The sequence below is a fragment of the Podarcis raffonei genome, chromosome 3 (genome assembly GCF_027172205.1).
Source record: "Podarcis raffonei isolate rPodRaf1 chromosome 3, rPodRaf1.pri, whole genome shotgun sequence".
Taxonomy (NCBI): Eukaryota; Metazoa; Chordata; class Lepidosauria; order Squamata; family Lacertidae; genus Podarcis; species Podarcis raffonei.
In genome coordinates, this window is record NC_070604.1 from 105,194,731 (window position 1) to 105,212,532 (window position 17,802).

The 17,802-nt window shown below is 43.8% G+C and overlaps 1 protein-coding gene across 1 annotated transcript; it reads right to left on the bottom strand.

Moving 5' to 3' along the window:
- Nucleotides 1–10,906: 10,906 nt before the first annotated feature.
- MCFD2 (multiple coagulation factor deficiency 2, ER cargo receptor complex subunit) lies at nucleotides 10,907–16,219 on the bottom strand. The gene is given in 5 exon segments (XM_053383389.1): nucleotides 10,907–12,346; nucleotides 12,840–12,999; nucleotides 13,673–13,825; nucleotides 16,010–16,170; nucleotides 16,172–16,219. Coding segments are annotated over 5 exon segments (639 nt in total). The 5' UTR covers nucleotides 16,205–16,219; the 3' UTR covers nucleotides 10,907–12,214.
- Nucleotides 16,220–17,802: the final 1,583 nt, after the last annotated feature.

Sequence of the window (17,802 nt, forward strand, 5' to 3'; positions counted from 1 at the left end):
TAGCTAAATATCTTAAGATAACTTAAATGGAATTACTTGTGAGTACCAGATAGGCCTAGGATTTAACTATATGATATTTTAGAATACTATGTTAAAAGTTAAAATGAAAAGAAAGAAAGATGTTAATAGACTAAGTAAATTTTATGTGCAACTAGTTTTGGAAAACTGCTACAAAGATTTATATGGAAACTCAGCCAGGGGGATTCGAGAAAGTCACCCCACAATGCTACAAAATTGGAATTTTTACAGTCAGGATAAATGTTTGTATGTATGTTTGTTTGTTTTCAACGTCTTTTGTTATAAATTTTGGGGGGGGAATCAGGGGGGGGGAATCAAAGGGGCACACAGAGATGGGCCTCAGGTGAAGAACACAGTGTCTGGGTTGGTTCATGTGGGGGGAGGTTCCATAGGGTATTGTGATTCCAAGCTGCATAATGTTTTATAGGTCAAAACCAGCACTTTGAACTGGGCCTGGAAACTCACTGGCAATAGGCAGAATAGCTTGCCTTCCCTTCCCTAATTTTTCCATATCTATCTATCTATCTATCTATCTATCTATCTATCTATCATCTATCTATCTATCTATCTATCTATCTATCTATCTATCTATCTATCATCTATCTATCTATCTATCTACCTATCTATCTATCATCTATCTATATCTATCTATCTATCTATCTATCTATCTATCTATCTATCTATCTATCATCTATCTATCTATCTATCTATCTATCTATCATCTATCTCCCAAGCAAGGTCTCTTCATTTAAAAAACAACAACAGCACAGTCAGTCGTGACATTTTCTGTAGCCCAAGCCATTTCGTAAGTGCTAAAAGGAGTTCAAAGCAAATCAAAACCAGAGATTGGGAAAGAACCCGCCAAGAAAATATCTCCTTTCTGTGTCATAGAGATTCTTGACTCTCCTCAGACAAGGCCCAAAGGGATGTGGGTGCAACAGCTCAGTGGATTTGCCGGTTCCAAGCATCAGACTTCATTTGGCTGAAGTGGTGACGATCATGGTCTGGCCCCTTCCCAGCTGCCATTCCACAACCAATACTATTTGGAGGAAGAGGCTGGTTTGCTTTCCATGCCCCGGGTCTGCATTTCGGAGCAAGAGTTAGTGAGCAAGCTCTGACACACGAACAGACCGTACATTTTAAAGCACATCCTGCCCCACAAGAACAAACCGAGATTGGCTGTGGAAGGCACAGTGTACAAAATTATTCCTGTCACTCCTCAGAGGAGGAAGAAACGTGTGGTGGTGGTAACAGGGTGTCCTGGGAGGTGTGCTGTTTTCCAGGTGCAAAGATTCACAATGTGACAGAGAAGCTGCTTAGTCCTATGACCTGACATGGATGCCTTAGCCAAGATTGTAGGGGGTTGGACTAGATGACCCTTGGGTCCCTTCCACCTCTAAGATTCTATGATTCTGTGACCTGGAAAGCATAAGTAAGCTGACCCTTAAAGTTACAGAGCACATCAGCATGATGTTAGAATATTCTGTTCCACCTTAAGGGACAGGCATGAGACTGTTGTATGTCACACTCCAGCACAGCTTGCTGGGAACTTCCGTTTGTGTATAGCTTTTGCTTATGCTGTCTTGCTTTGGACACGAAAGGGATCAGACATGTTTCCTTTTGTCCTGATGTATGCTGATGCGGGTGGTGCTGTGCGTTAAACCACAGAGCCTAGGACTTGCCGATCAGAAGGTCAGCGGTTCGAATCCCCACGATGGGGTGAGCTCCCGTTACTCAGTCCCTGCTCCTGCCAACTTAGCAGTTCGAAAGCACGTCAAAGTGCAAGTAGATAAATAGGTACCGCTCCAGCGGGAAGGTAAACGGCGTTTCCGTGTGCTGCTCTGGTTCGCCAGAAGCGGCTTCGTCATGCTGGCCACATGACCTGGAAGCTGTACGCCAGCTCCCTCGGCCAATAAAGCGAGATGAGCGCCACAACCCCAGAGTCAGCCACGACTGGACCTAATAGTCAGGGGTCCCTTTACCTTTATGCTGAATAAACAGCTTGTAAATATGCTTACACAACCTCTCCTGCCACTTCTGTTTGCGCGTTGTCTCTGCTGAGTTGCGTGCCCCGGCTTCTGAAGCTGTGGGTCGCAGATGCTGCAACAAGGACTGGAGATCGCCTGGCACACCGGCCGGTGGGCTGGAGCCAGCTGGGGGCCTGCCAATTGCCCCCGTTTCCTTGGTTGTATGCCAACACATATGACCTTAATCTCAGGGTTGTGAGTGTTATATACTGAAGTTCTCACCCTGGGCCAGCAGGGGGATACTGTAGATAGTTTTCACTCAAGATCGCATATGCAAATAAGGAATGGAAAGTGACGTTCAGTGATTGGATAGTTACAGAAAGTTGTTACTGTTGCTTTGTAGTTGAGCTCTATATAAGCAGGTTGGCTGAATCCTTCAGTTCAGTTCAGTTCTGTTCTGGCCTGTGAATAAACAAGAGCTGTCTGAAGAATCACTGTGTCGTCTAATATGTTCACCCACAACTTAACAGTGAACTCCACGTTGGGCAAAAGATTCCTCAATTGCAGGGGATTGGACTAGATGACCTTCATGGTCCCTTCCAACTCTACAATCCTACGATTCTTTTAATCTATGTACTGTATTTCCCAGGAGACTTAACCATCACCTTCCTTGATGCGGGACCCAGACTTCACACAGACAATGAAAATCAACAAGGAAAGTGTCAGGGAAAATACTCTGGGAAGTTCTGGACAATGCTTGCTTTGACACAACATCATCTAAACTGCCTGCAAACAGAACAGGATGAATGCTTGAGTTCACCTCTGCACAATGCATAGAATTTGATTGTCCTTTTTGCAGCTCCCTTTTTGGAAGGTGTTACTGGAAGGGGGGGGAAAACATATAAAGAGACTTTACCAGCCTATAAAGTGCTACACAATCTAATTTTAAAGTAAACGTAGGCAATCTCAAGATTGTACAGTTCTGATGGATGGGATGAGGGTGCAACTCTTTTTTTCCCCCTTTTTTTTTGGAGAAGAAGAAGGTAAATGTCAGAAGATTAGATTTCACAGTTTTGATCCAAACGCTTCCGATAGACTGGCAGGTCAGCGTTAGTTCAAGTATTATAAATAGCACAAAGGTAGTTCCACCAGATCCTAGCCTTGGTGGTCTCCACTTGGGAAGTTTTCTAGCAGGCCGAGGGCCAAATATTTCTCAGCCCTGTTAATTCAGTAAAGAAGAAATGATCACCAAGAATGACTCAGAGCCACTAAATCAAGTGAGCTTGCACTGTAAGCCCTTTAAATGCAGGAGTTCACATTTTACAAGCAGATGGGTATGTGTTGGACTGAACAGCTATTTCCAGGCAGGCCACTGACATGACGGATGGAGGAAACGCTTGGAAGCCAGGCTCATGATGTGCAACAGGCCGTGCCAGAATAAAGCCTAGAAAATGATGTGTTCCTTATGCATGAAATCCCAGGGAAAAGGTGGGCGAACGATGAACTCTTGCAGCTCCTTGTTGCGGCTTATTGGGAAAAGAGCACCCAGTTCCTGCTTGGTGGTAACGCAGGTGGCGCTGTGGTCTAAACCACTGAGCCTCTTGGGCTTGCCGATTGGAAAGTCGGTGGTTTGAATCCACACAACACAGTGAGCTCTGTTGCTCCGTCCCAGCTCCTGCCAACCTAGCAGTTTGAAAGCACGCCAGTGCAAGTGGATAAATAGGTACCACTGCGGCAGGAAGGGACATGGTGTTTTTGTGTGCTCTGGTTTCCATCACAGTGTTCCATTCTGCCAGAAGCGGTTAAGTCATGCTGGCTATATGACCCGGAAAGCTGTCTGTGGACGAATGCCAGCTCCCTCGCCTGAAAGCGAGATGAGCGCCGCAACCCCGTAGTCGCCTTGGACTGGACTTAACTGCCCAGGGGTCCTTTACCTTTTAGCTTTGGGCTATACTGGCATCTACCTACACAGCTTCAGGTGGGAATTTTGCATGCAGAGGACTGAAGTTATAACTGATGGGAGTGTTTAGGAAAGACCTCGACTTCTCCCGGGCTCGCAGTTGTAACCAGTCATATTTTGTTCATTATCGATCAAATTCTGTGCAGGAATTGCATGGTATCTTAGGCTAAGAGATGGCGAGTCACTGGCCTAAGGTCACCCATTGGACTTCATGGAAGATCAGGGCTTTGGATACATAGCCAGGTAAGCAGGAAAGAGGATCAGAGTTCAAGGACACGTTCCAGCCAGGCAAAGCCGACTTGAGGACATTTCGGAACAGGATCAGTGAGGGCTGTGGCTTGGGGAGAGGGAAAGTCCCAAGGGACAGATGGAGACGCCTGGAAAACTGCATTCAGTCCCTGAGACTGAGACCTCCTTTCAGCCAGATCCTCAGCCAGCTGAAATGCAACATTTGGATTTTAATTAGAAACGCAAGCAATCTCACAAAGAAAAGTTAGACTGCTAGCCTGAAGAAGAATCTCTGTTAAAGAAAATGGAAGACGTCTCTATCCAGCTTCTATGTGAGTATTTTCCTTCCTCATTCTATGGACTTCCTCTATGCCAGCTTTTCTCAACCTGTGGGTCCCCAGATGTTGTTGGACTACAACTCCCATCATCCCTGAGCTCTGACCTTGCTAGCTAGGGGTGATGGGAGTTGTAGTTCAACAACATCTGGGGACCCACAGGTTGAAAACCGCTGCGTATGCTAATCTGTTGTAAACTATTTTTAAACTTGAAGGCCTCGTTATTACCGTACTCACTTTCCAGACCAACGAGGGCCAGTCGGTAACCCTGGTGCTCAAGACAGATAATGCCATTCCTCTATCTCTACACCAGTAGCCACCAGCTCTATAGTCTGGCATTGTTGTCAGTGGTGCCTGGCATCCGTTGTGTTAGCAAAGTCACTGAAATAATGCGGACAGAGAAAATAAATCCAGAAAACACTTTACTGAGGAAAACTGGGCAAAAGCAGTGTATAATTTGAGGAGAAAGAAATAAAGAGGTTTTGTCCTTCTTTTACATCAGGCCTTGTACACAGCAGGGACGCGGGTGGCGCTGTGGGTAAAAGCCTCAGCGCCTAGGGCTTGCCGATCGAAAGGTCGGCAGTTCGAATCCCCGCGGCGGGGTGCGCTCCCGTTGCTCGGTCCCAGCGCCTGCCAACCTAGCAGTTCGAAAGCACCCCCGGGTGCAAGTAGATAAATAGGGACCGCTTACTGGCAGGAAGGTAAACGGCGTTTCCGAGTGCTGCGCTGGCTCGCCAGATGCAGCTTTGTCATGCTGGCTACGTGACCCGGAAGTGTCTTCGGACAGCGCTGGCCCCCGGCCTCTTAAGTGAGATGGGCGCACAACCCTAGAGTCTGTCAAGACTGGCCCGTACGGGCAGGGGTACCTTTACCTTGTACACAGCAGGAAAGCATCCAAACAAATGCACAGAGGAAAACTCCCTCAGAACTACACAGTCATTCAGAGCACATGCTACCTCAGCAAACATTGTGCAACTCTGCCTGGTTGCTTAGCGACACCTACACCCATCACCCACTTGGCTAGTTGACTTTAACAGAATTAACCCTTACAATGCACAGGAAAGAAATCTCTGCTTTTGCCTTTTTGGCACATTGGGACTGGTAGGGCAGAAGACTAGGAGTCCAACACTAGGTGGAACCAGAGCCAATGACAGGATGAGATAGCTAAGTCTAGTTTCGATCCCCCTGCTCCACGGGTGCTTTAGCTGAGATTCCTGCATTGCAGGGGGTTGGACTAGATGACCCACAGGGTCCCTTCATGAAGGCAAGAGGCACTACCACCCCCGGATTCATGGTTAGTAAGAAGGCAGAGCAGCCGAGGAAAGGCTGAGGTTGGTGGGGCAGTGCCCTCTTTGGCCTAATGGACCCAACTCTTATTGTTGTTGGGTTGCGAGGGGTGAGAACTCCTCCCGCCCTTCGCACAAGTCTCTTTTTAAGCATTCCTGCAGCCGAGAACATCATGTCTTTTCTCTCATTACAAGACAGACAGGGAGGAGCAGCCGTTCAAGTTTCCAGATGCAGGGAGATTTAGCACAACTGCTGGCCGTCCTGCCAAAACGAAGAAGAGAGGAAGCAAAAATAATAACTCTGTACTGCCAAAGATTTTCAGGGGCAGAGGGAGGTCTGCAGCTGCACCTATACCCGCTTCTCCTTTGGCAGCAGATTTACATACATACATACATACATACATACATACATACCAGTACATACATACATACACAGGAATGACATGAGAAAGGACCTTTAATATGGCTCAGGAGTGAGCATGAATTCAGTTTCCTGCACACATCTCTGAAACTGAACATATTTTTTTCCACCACCCCGATGGAAATTTCGGCAGACTTATTTATTTGTTTTACATCCCTCCCTTCCTCCCGAAGGAGCCCAGGGCAGCAAACCAATCATTAAACAATTTTTAAAAACCACTTTAAAACAATTCCAATAGAGATGCAGGCTGTGAAAGATCTCAACTTAAAAGGCTTGCTCATTGATTATTACTTATTAAAAAGGCCTGTCTATTTCTGGCAACGACTCACCTTGAGAGTCGTGCAGTCATCTGGCCTGTGTATTTTACTTGCTTGTCTGTGCAATATGTTTTCGTATTAATGGCAGTAAAAAAAATAATAAACCTCTGAAATTGGCTTCAGTTCTCAACAGACACTGGCTTCCAGTAGGAGAAAACAGCCAAGATAATAAATATGACCAGTCAGGTGTCAACCCCCGGCTGAGCCCTTCTTGACAATCTTCCAAAGGTAGCTAAATGTCTTCCTCTAAAGTCCAGCTTTAAGTCAGACTCTAATGGAGGCATGGATAAGATCTCCATTGGTATGATCAAGGTGTTGTTGTTTCGTTTTAAAACAAAGGTGGATTGCCACAATCACATCAAAGCAAGAGTCCCGGATAAAGACCTTGGTCACAATCCAACATTAAGAAGATTTAAGCCTGTTGATTTCAATATTATTTGGATGTACTATATTTCACTCTGGGCTGCAGTCTTTGCTTATTTCCCCCAGGGGTTGGGGGCTTTCCCCCCACTAGTGTGGGGGCCAAATTCCCTTCTGGTCTACTTTCTGAGTGCCGTGGGAACCCTGAACTACACAATGCAACATTTTGCTGAAGGTTTCACTTGTCGTTTTGTACGGTTATTGCATCCGATCCTCATTCCATCCGTCCTTTTAATTTGTGGCCCACATCAAATATGAAAATATCCCAGCACACCACTCACTGATGCATGCATTACTTGTAGTGAAAGGCCAGTAGCAACGTGGTGAATTGTGTGTGTGTAGGGGAACAGTTAAGGACAGAGGTGTCAGCTTGCAAGGGCAATTGGGGGCCTCTCTGTTGTGTGCATAGCTGGGCAGAAGCTTCCTGGGCTTCGGGAAGGAAGCGCAAGGCTTTAATACTTTAATTTACCAGTAATATTTTAAGGACTACTAGCCTAATCCCCCTAGTCCACTGACCGCACGTCCCTGTGAGAGACCATTGGTGTGTAAGTTTAAAGGTACCTTCACTTGTTTCTGCTGAAATGGATCCTTCTTTTTTTCCCTTTGAGGAGGAACATTTCAAGAATGGAAAATGTGGATATGGCAACAGGCCTTAATGGAAAGACTGACAAAGCAAGTACAAAGAGACAAACAAACAGGGGAGATGATGTCATATGACCGTGGGGCGGGGTCATTCTGTGGGCAGCTAGTAAAACTGGGACCTCAACACTCCCTTCAGGTCAGAACTTCCCTGGAGGGGCTTGGTAGGCTGAGATGAAACAATGCATTGCTCTTCCCTGTTCTTTCTCCCTACATATTATGAAATACAGTGGTACTTTGGGTCAAGTACTTAATTCGTTCCAGAGATCCCTTCTTAACCTGAAACGGTTCTTAACCTGAAGCACCACTTCAGCTAATGGGGCCTCCTGCTGCTGCCGCGCCGCCGGGCCACCGGAACACGATTTCTGTTCTCATCCTGAAGCAAAGTTCTTAACCTGAAGCACTATTTCTGGGTTAGCGGAGTCTGTAACCTGAAGCATATGTAACCTGAAGTGTATGTAACCTGAAGCGTATGTAACCTGAAGTGTTATGTAACCCGAGGTACCACTGTAATAACATAAAAGGTATGTGTTGTATACCAACCAAACCAAACCAAACCAAACCAAACATCACTTTAATGCATTGTATTTTTTTTATTACATGTTCTTGATATATATATGAAAACATTTTTTGAAAGTTGTTTAAAAATAAAATTATTATGGTAATTAATGTTTGTGGTCCTGAACATCCTCAAAGTGCAATGCATTTTATGGAGAAGTGAAAGATTCCACACACTCACATCCGAGTGGCTTCGTTGAAGCAAGCCTCATTCATAAGCTTGTAAAATGTCACCTTGGAAATGTTGCTAATAGGATCGTATTCCAGAAAATGGAATAGGGGGCAGAGAGGGAGACGAGGCGCAGAAACTTGGACAAGGTGTTTAAGAGATGCAAGGGAAGAAGGAAAAAATGAGGTCACCTTGTGCATTTTTTCAAAAAAGCGTATTTGGCTTGTCATAGCTCAAGCGCTTTGGACTCCATGCAAAACTTTTGGCTTCATCTATTGGTCTTGGCAAGGACAGGTGATTTTGAAGAGCCTTGGCCTGTTTAATGACAGAATTACTGAGAGAGGGGTGTGTGATGCAGTGATTTCGATGCAATGTTCTGAATGCCTTTTCTTGGCGTCAGCTGCGTTTTCATAATACAGTAAGTGTTGAGAGCGCGTAGACCGGGGTAACCTTGCCTTGTTAGAATAGTAACAGGTGATGAACCTGGGGCCTTCTTAAGGCCAATAAAAAACAGAGTTTTTTGTTCTCTTCCTTTCAACAATTCCAATTTACAAACCCTAAAAGCAGCAAATGTAATCTGTCGTGCCATCTAGTGGCTACTGCATGCATTCCCTTAGCACTGAATCCTCTCACGAGAAGGAAAACTCTGATCCTAAATCTCTGCTAAATCTGTGGCTATGATCATTTGTGAGAAAGGCTTTGGGAGTAAACCCCAAGGAAAATTCCATACCTGATGCCTCGCAGGACATATTGGGGAGAAGAAAAGGCAAGGGAGTAAACCCTACACAAATCCGGAGTGGGGTCTCCAAGATGGATGACGCCTTGTAGGCCTCATTCTGGCAACCCCTGCAGCCAAGCTGGTGCCCAAATCATTGCTCTGCTTTCCTTTGGACCACATCAGTGAGGTCCAGAGGGGAGTCTTGTTGTCTGGGTAGCTCAGGACCTTCATACACACTGCCCAGGTTTCTGCACTTTGGTGCTGTTAAGGCAGGGGGGGGGGAAATGATGTGGGAGGCTGCAGTTACAGATGAAACTCGAAAAATTAGAATATTGTGGAAAAGTTCATTTCAGTAATTCAACTTAAAAGGTGAAACTAATATATGAGATAGACTCATGACATGACATGCAAAGCGAGATATGTCAAGCCTTTACTGCCACATTGAGGCAGTAATTGATGCAAAAGGGGCCCAAACCAAGTACTGGGTACATATGCATGCTTCTCAGAAGTCCAATATAGCTGTATTTGCAATCCTTGTTTTGCTGATTTCATTTAATATTCTAATTTTCTGAGACTGTTAATGTGGGGTTTTCATCAGCTGTATGCCATGATCATCACAATTATAACAAATAAAGGCTTGACATACAGTGGTACCTCGGGTTAAGAACTTAATTCGTTCTGGAGGTCCGTTCTTAACCTGAAACTGTTCTTAACCTGAAGCACCACTTTAGCTAATGGGGCCTCCTGCTGCCGGAGCCCGATTTCTGTTCTCATCCTGAAGCAAAGTTCTTAACCTGAAACACTATTTCTGGGTTAGCGGAGTCTGTAACCTCAAGCGTATGTAATCTGAAGCGTATGTAACCCGAGGTACCACTGTATCTCACTTTGCATGTCATGAGTCTATCTCATATATTAGTTTCACCTTTTAAGTTGAATTACTGAAATAAATGAACTTTTCCATGATATTCTAATTTTTCGAGTTTCACCTGTATGTGTTACTGGTCTCTGCAGCCACAGTGATTCTGCAGCCGTTTGGCTTCATCCCCAGAGGAACACTCCACTGTCTTTCGAGACAGACGGGTACCAAATGCCCAAGAGAGTAAATGAAGGAATGGCTTGGTAGGGAGAAAATGATTTAGCACTCATGTTTTTACTTCTAGGACCTGAAGAACCAAGCGGGTACAGTGGTGCCCCGCAAGACGAATGCCTCGCAAGACGAAAAACCCGCTAGACGAAAGGGTTTTCCGTTTTTCGATGCACTTCGCAAGACGAATTTCCCTATGGGCTTGCTTCACAAGACGAAAACGTCTTGCGATTTTTTTCGCTTTCCCCCCCTTTTTCTAAGCCGCTAATAGCCTTTTAGCCGCTAAGCCGCTAAGCCTTTAATAGCTGCTAAGCCGCTAATAGCGCTAATCCGCTAATAGGGTTGCTTCGCAAGACGAAAAAACCGCTAGACGAAGAGACTCGCGGAATGGATTATTTTCGTCTTGCGAGGCACCACTGTACTTGTGGCTTTCTGAATGCTGCTGAACTTTCTCATCAACCGCAGCAACCTTGGGATGGTCAAAAGTGGGAGCCCAACAAAGTCTGAAGACACAGGTTGCTCCCCCCCCCCCATTTTAAAGAAAACAGTTTGAAACACAAAAGTTAGAGCTCTGCAAACTTTCTAGCATGGTCTCGTTCAAACGGTATTAGCACGAAAAGATGTGTGAGAAGGAAGACCGGTATAGGAAGTAAGTACATTTGCAGAATTTATCCATATTTCCCATGTTCGAGGGGGTAAAAGCTTCCAGCACATCAGATTTTATTGCTTTTGTATTTATCGCATGAACTATGCTAAAAAACTAACAATTTTGACATTAGACGAACATAGTACAATCCACATTTTTATTACACAGTTAACAAAGGAAGCAATTTTTACAAATGCACTTCATATAAGAATATTTTTTATACAGAAAATAGGTCTCTTACGCAATTTACAGAGGAGCATTTTGGCTTTCTGTTTCTGAATATAGTTCGCTTGATTAAATGTATGCTTCTGTTTTATACAACAGGACAAACAACAGGGCAGTTTAGATTATCACTGTAGATCTGCACAAGGCTGTTAAGACAACATAGATGTATATAGTTTTAGAACCCTTTAGAATAAGCAGACCATTCAAGTATTTAAACACTCATTACAGAGTTTCTTTTAGGAAAAAAATGAGAAAGTCTTTTCATAGCTCACACCATGAATTTGTGTCAAGGTACACTGGCAAGAACCTTAACATGGCAGCATTTCAGTGTGATTATAAACTTTCATTAGCTAACATAGTTCTTGGCATTAAGACCTCATTGAATGAAAGTATTTAACCTACACTTTCTGAAAATGAACTCCGAAGTAAAATACTGTACTGATGGTGTATAATACACATAACACTAAATATATTAAGTATATAATATATATATACTTAATTTAAAATTCAACAACCAGTTTTCTTATAAGGTTATAATTTAAGGAACAGCAAAACCCAGTAAGGTAGTGACAGAACATGAGACAACTGAAAGACAAAAGATGAGACAACTGAAAGACAGACATATGTCTACAATGACAAACATCTATTTAGAGATTTAGGGTACAGTGCAAAGACTAAGCACTTTTAAACTCATCCATTTTAATGGAGATTTAATTAGCTACTTAACTCTCCTGCTGATAGATCTTGAAAGAGTTTAAACTTGCATCGTGCCTATACTCCCAATTTTTGCAAAATAATAATAATAATGGTGAACTCAAAGCACAAACACAAAATCATACTGTTGGTTTTAGTATATAATTATGGCATTTAAGACTGTAGTGCTATGACCTTTATAATTAATGCCTTTTGAGTCCTCCAGAAGTTATTCTGGAGTACAGTGACTTAGATGATAGCTCATTGAAGCAAGTTTTTAAGACAACTGCCAAATAATTTGCTAACACAGATGGGTTGTATTGTTCCATTGTTAACTAATAAGACTGTATCAAATAATAGTTCCCATCGTAATCTTTTTGCTCTTCAAAGTATAAGAAACGAAAGTGTAGCCATCTCACTTTTCTACCATTAATTTTGCAGCCCAAAGGGTAGAGAACACACAAACCAACATACAGTAAGGAATCACATTGTACTGGGTCACATGAACTAAAAGATTTTTAAAGAAATCATCATTCCAGTGACTTTGCAAACTCAGCATAGTCAATGTAGCCATCATTATTTTTATCATCATCACGCAAGACGCCGTCTATCAAACTAATTAACTCCTCATCTTTCATTGTCTGGGTGTGTTCTCCACCTTCCTACAGGAAAAGGGGGGGGGGAGATAGATTGGTTTTAGCAGACAAGCACATTTGGAAATCAGAACGGTCCCACTCTGTATTCTGCCCTTGAGGGTTGCACTTGGGTTTCCTAGAAATTAGCTAATAAAGGCTAGAAAAAAGTTGAGTTGGCCTGGCAGGTCTTAGACTCAGAAAGGTACAAAACAAGATTTTCAATTTGACTGTCTCTCAAAGCAGTGCTGCAGCTCCTCCACTCACCCACCCCTCAAACCAGGTCACATTTTAAAACTATTGGCAAGTTTTGTAATCTACAGGTTTTTAAAAATTTGGTATAGCGTGGAATCTTTGAGAGAGCTGATCCCCAAGGGATAAGTCTTCGGATTAAACTGCCACTATATATATATATGCAAAATGTTATAGACATTTCCAACCCATATATATTAAAAGATAAGCTTGCTCACAGACACTGTTCACCAGCCTATCAGATTTTCTGTTCCAGGAAATTAGCGCTCACCTCTTTGTGAACATGTGAGATGGCAGTGGCAAGTTCAAGCCCATCAAGCAGATTGTTGCCATCGTAGTCGTGCATTTTGAAGTAATGAAGCTGCAGCTCTTGTGGCGACATCTCAGATTCTGGTTTGTCAATGACGCCTTCTAAATGTTCCATGATGTGGCTGCAGATAAGAATATGACGAATCTTAGTGCGCACCGATACAACCACACACCCACTGAATGCAATGAACATGCAGATGTGTGCATGTAGGTAATGCAACATGCATTTAAAAGCCAGACTTCGATTGAAATGTGGATACTATCTTCAGAGAGATGGGACCACAGCAGAGAGGAAAGAGAGAACTAATCTTCTCCCCCACACAGTCCCATCTGAGCTTCCCCTGAGACTATTCCGCTGAGACTATTAACTGTATATAACAAAAAAAGCATGTTAGTTGCAGTCATGCCAGGTGGACTGCATGAAACAGAGTTTCTGAGAGATTTCACAGGCAATATAGCCATCGGCCATGCTTGCAGAGGCTGATGGGAGTTGTAGTTCAGCCACGTTTGGAGGGACAAAGGCTTCCCGAACTTACCTAAACAGAACCCAATGGGAACTGAGTGTGCTCAGTAACCACAGCATGCTGACTGACTGGTGTGTTTGTGTGTGCGGGGGATGAGACAGAAAGTCAGGTGGGAGGGGAAATGGAATAAGAAAAAGGCTGGCTGGCTGCCACTCTGCACTGGAACATTTTGTTGAATTCAATTCTGCTATTATATCAAATGACTCTTACCATATCAGACCCTCATCTCCCCCACTTATTTATATTGAGTGTGACTGCAGAGAATACATACTCCTTATCTTGTACCATTTTCTTATCAAGATGCACGTTTGCCTGATGACTTCCATCTGCGTGGTCGTCAGCAAAAGAGGACATAGAAGACGCAAGGACTAGGCAACAGAGGAAATATAGCGTAGAAATCCTTGGTTGTGTAACAGCCATGGTCCTAGCAAAAAAAAAAAAAAAAAGACAGTGACCATTTAGTTGGAAAGGCAGCTAATAAATGTTATGATTAATTAAATACATATAAGAATAAAACAACAACTACAATTGTGGGTAACAATCAGGCACTTATACCTTTTAGAGTCTCTGTTTCCTTATTCCTCCTACCACCTGCATTTTGGGTTTCCACAACCAAAACTGAGTTGCCATGGAAAGCCACAATGAAAATATGTTCTAGGTATTGACGAAAGTTCACAGATGCACAGTAATAAGGCCACCTGCCTAGCTATGCCTTCTTACTTCAAAAGACTGGCTGTGTCATGCTTACATATTGTTAAACCTCATTTTCAGTAGAGAGTCCAGCATCTGTTAACCAGGAACTTGTTTGGTATTCAACCTTTAGCTGAACACCTGGCACAGTTCAAAGTAGACTTTCACACAGGTGGAATAGGCAGTCTGGGATGTAAATGAAGGAATCAAGGAGCACAGCTGTCTGCCAGGAAACCTTTACACTTATTGAGATAACATCAAGCTTATTGCAAATTCTGCATATTCACTCAAATGCCAAAGTCTAATTACCTAATTTATTGTGACACTATGTGTAACGTGTCACATGTAAGGTTCTACGTACTTCCTCTTTTCCCATTTTAAACTACAGTATTTCCTACTGTAAGCCACTTTGTGCAGAGACCTTTTGAATAGCTAAGAACTGTCAATTGCACTTAATGCAATTCAGCACACAATGCATGGCAGTCAATTACTGGGACAAGAGTGTGAATATTAAGAGTTTAACAACAATGTGCATTGCACCCACAGGACTTAGAATCAGGCTGGATTAAAAAACTAATGGCAGAGGTGGCATTTCCTCCTCCCCTCCAACTTTATCTATTCACTATGGGTACAACAGCTGTTACTTGCTACATGTGCCCACTAAATAAGTCTATCTCCCAACCATACATTTTAATGTAGTCATGCCTGAACCCTTTAAAAAAATAAAAATCCAGTTGTTTAGTGGATCTGGAATTTCTAACCATTTTAATACCATAGGGGAGGAAATGCGGTGTGATAGTAACTAAGTATCTCCTAGCATATGGTGGGTGCTAAATACAAACCAAATAGAAGTACTACTAGTAGTTTCTATTTGTTTGAACCCAGATTTGGGATTTTGCAAGGCACTATCAACAAACCTTTAGACTTTGAAGTACAAAGACAAACCTCTAGAAATCGTTGACCCCTTGGCCTTTCCACTATGAGCCCCCTGTTAACTCATTCCCCCCTTCCCTTCATCAAGCATAAAGCAGTACATACACAACTTAAGCCATCTCCCAGCTCTCCAGTTCTGCTTGGTAAGCAAACCTGGCACTAATTCCAGCAACAGCTGGAACAATACAACTGTAATGTGAAGAAATGAAAAGGAAAGCACATATCCTCTCCCCTCTTCCCAGTAGTTTTTTTTAAAAACTTGTACTCCGCCAATTAAATTTTGGCTAAAAGTCTGGGCATTATTTGATCAGGGATGAGGTTTATAACTGGAAACAGCTCTCTCACTGGAGTTTTTTTTCCCCCTGTGAGCGGTTTACTCCTATTTATTAACCTGTAAGATTAACATTATTTCCTATTCTGCTTTTCTGGGCTGGGGAAAGAAGAGATATTGAAGACAGCCTGCAACGCAGAAAAGCGACAGCACATTTTCTCCCTCTCTCTTTCTTTTTAGAGTTTTAAAAAGATTTTTAATGTTATGGTAATTGGGGCATTCTTTTTTTTTGTGCGCGGGGGGGGGATGGGAATAGGTTTCTTAACCGCCCCCCTTCTATGGCAAAACAAATGCCCATTGGTTTCAACAGGTCTACTCTGAGCAGGGCCGACACCTGAGGCAACCTTTTAAATATATATGTATATTGGTGGTTGATCTGTCTGCTTTCCTTTCTGAATAAAAGCTGCCCGCCCCGCTTTCCAACGCTGTTCAAGGCAGGGAATGCTGCCCCATAGAACTCAACAGGGCTTGGTCCTGCAGCCACTTACGCGGGAGTAAGCCCAACTGAACTCTATGGCTTCTTCTAGGTAAGAGTGCCCTGTTAATGCCTCAGGTGGCGAAAGCCCAGGACAATGGGGACTGACCCCACCGCCTCACCTGCTCCCAGCGCCGCCAGCTCCTCCTAAAGCGACACCGGACGAAGTTTGGACCTACCCGGCCACCATCGCCTCCTCTCGCGGCCACCCCTGAACTCTCCGCGCTTGCGTCCTGCCACCGCCCAACTCTCCGGCTATTGGCTTCGGCCGCCTCGGCGTTTTACGTCCAACGCCCAGGTGCGGCGGCCAGATGCCACGCCCCTTTCCCTCCCCCTCCCGGCTCCATGGCCACGCCCCCTCCCTCCGATCTCATGACGTGGCTTTGCTCCTTTCCAACGTTGCCTCAAAGGGCGGGTCTTTAAAAAAAGAAAGAAAGAGAAGTAAGGAAACCCCACCCCCCGCTTTCCTCTGGTACGCCCGGTACTCTTTCAGTCATTGCCTGCAGAGGGTCTCAGGTACCCAATCGCCGCAAAGAACTCGTTTACGCCCTCCCTCTGCCTATGCTAACATGAGCGGGTGCTCCTTCCAACTTTCCTCTGGTACGCCCGGTGCTCTTTCAATCGTCGCCGGCGTGGACTCGGATAGCCAATCGCTGCAAAGACTACGCGAAGACCCGCCTATTTTGTCCCTATGTTGCCTCATTTGACTAACCTCGGCACGCGTTCCTCTCTCCTAGGCTGAGGTTCCAGCGCCTTTAGCACGACTAGCGAGCCCTCGGAGCTCTCGCTGGTTGTGTGAATGAGGCTGGGGTTCCCAAAACGAAAACATTGGCAGGATTCTTGTAATAACCTGCAGTTTTATAACAGTATATATTTAAAGCAGATGAATAAATGAGCAAATAAAGTTAATTTGAATATGCAGAAGATATTAAACATTAATTTAAGGAACCACAGAAAGAGGGGGAAGGAAGTCAAGTTTTGAAATGTTAAAATGATTGTAAAATTAGTGAAATATATAAATAAAATTTAAAAAGAACCAGAATCCTGCGGCTTTTGAGTAATTTCGCTCACCCCTTTTCCCCTGTCATGGTTAGGATGGACAATTTTTGTGGTTTGCCTCAGGTGCCCTAATGATGTGATGATGTGTGGGAGTGGGGTTGTTGGGTTTTTTATTATGCATTTTTCTGTTGTGATGTTTGGATGAAGGGTGGTATACAAATTTAGCAACAACTTCATCATCTTCGGTTAGCCCTGGGGCTTTGTGCCCCTTAGTCTTTCTAGACCCTATAGGAAAACATGATGCAGCCTGAAATTTCTGTGGGTTTAATCAGAAGTAGATGTTCTTAGGTCCCACCCTCATCTTTTGATTAAATTCTTTTAACTGTTTTCAGTACAGTATTGTATTTATACATTTCTGTAACCTGTCCCAGGGACCACGTAGTGAAGGGTGGGTGAGAAATCTAATTAATAATACTAATACTAGATAACAAACGATATCGTGAAGTGATTAAATTGCCAGTGAGTTGGGAGGTGTAGGGTCAAATCCACCCTTAGCAATAAAACTCGGCACATGAATTTGGGCCAATCAGTAGCTTGGGCCTTTTCTACACCATAAAGATAAAATAGGGAATGAAGAACTGTTACTGTGCTTTGATGCTGCCTGCTCTCTCATTAGGCAGAGACAGTCACCCGAAGCAGCTGTGGTTGGGTACCCTGAAAGGGCAGGGAAATGTTAGTTATATCACCGATTGTGGTTGCATTTTTACTGTAAGGAAAGTGAGGAGATGCTTGTGGGACTTTCTGCATGAAGTGGCAAAATAATTTAGCTGGCCTGGGGTACTATGTGCCTTGACTTGTAGTGGTGGAATCACCTGTTGCCCTGCCTCTTGAGCTTCTCAGAATAAATGTTACAAATAAATCAATCCCATAGCTTTCCCCCTCCATGAGAGGTCCATAGGGCAGTAATACAGTA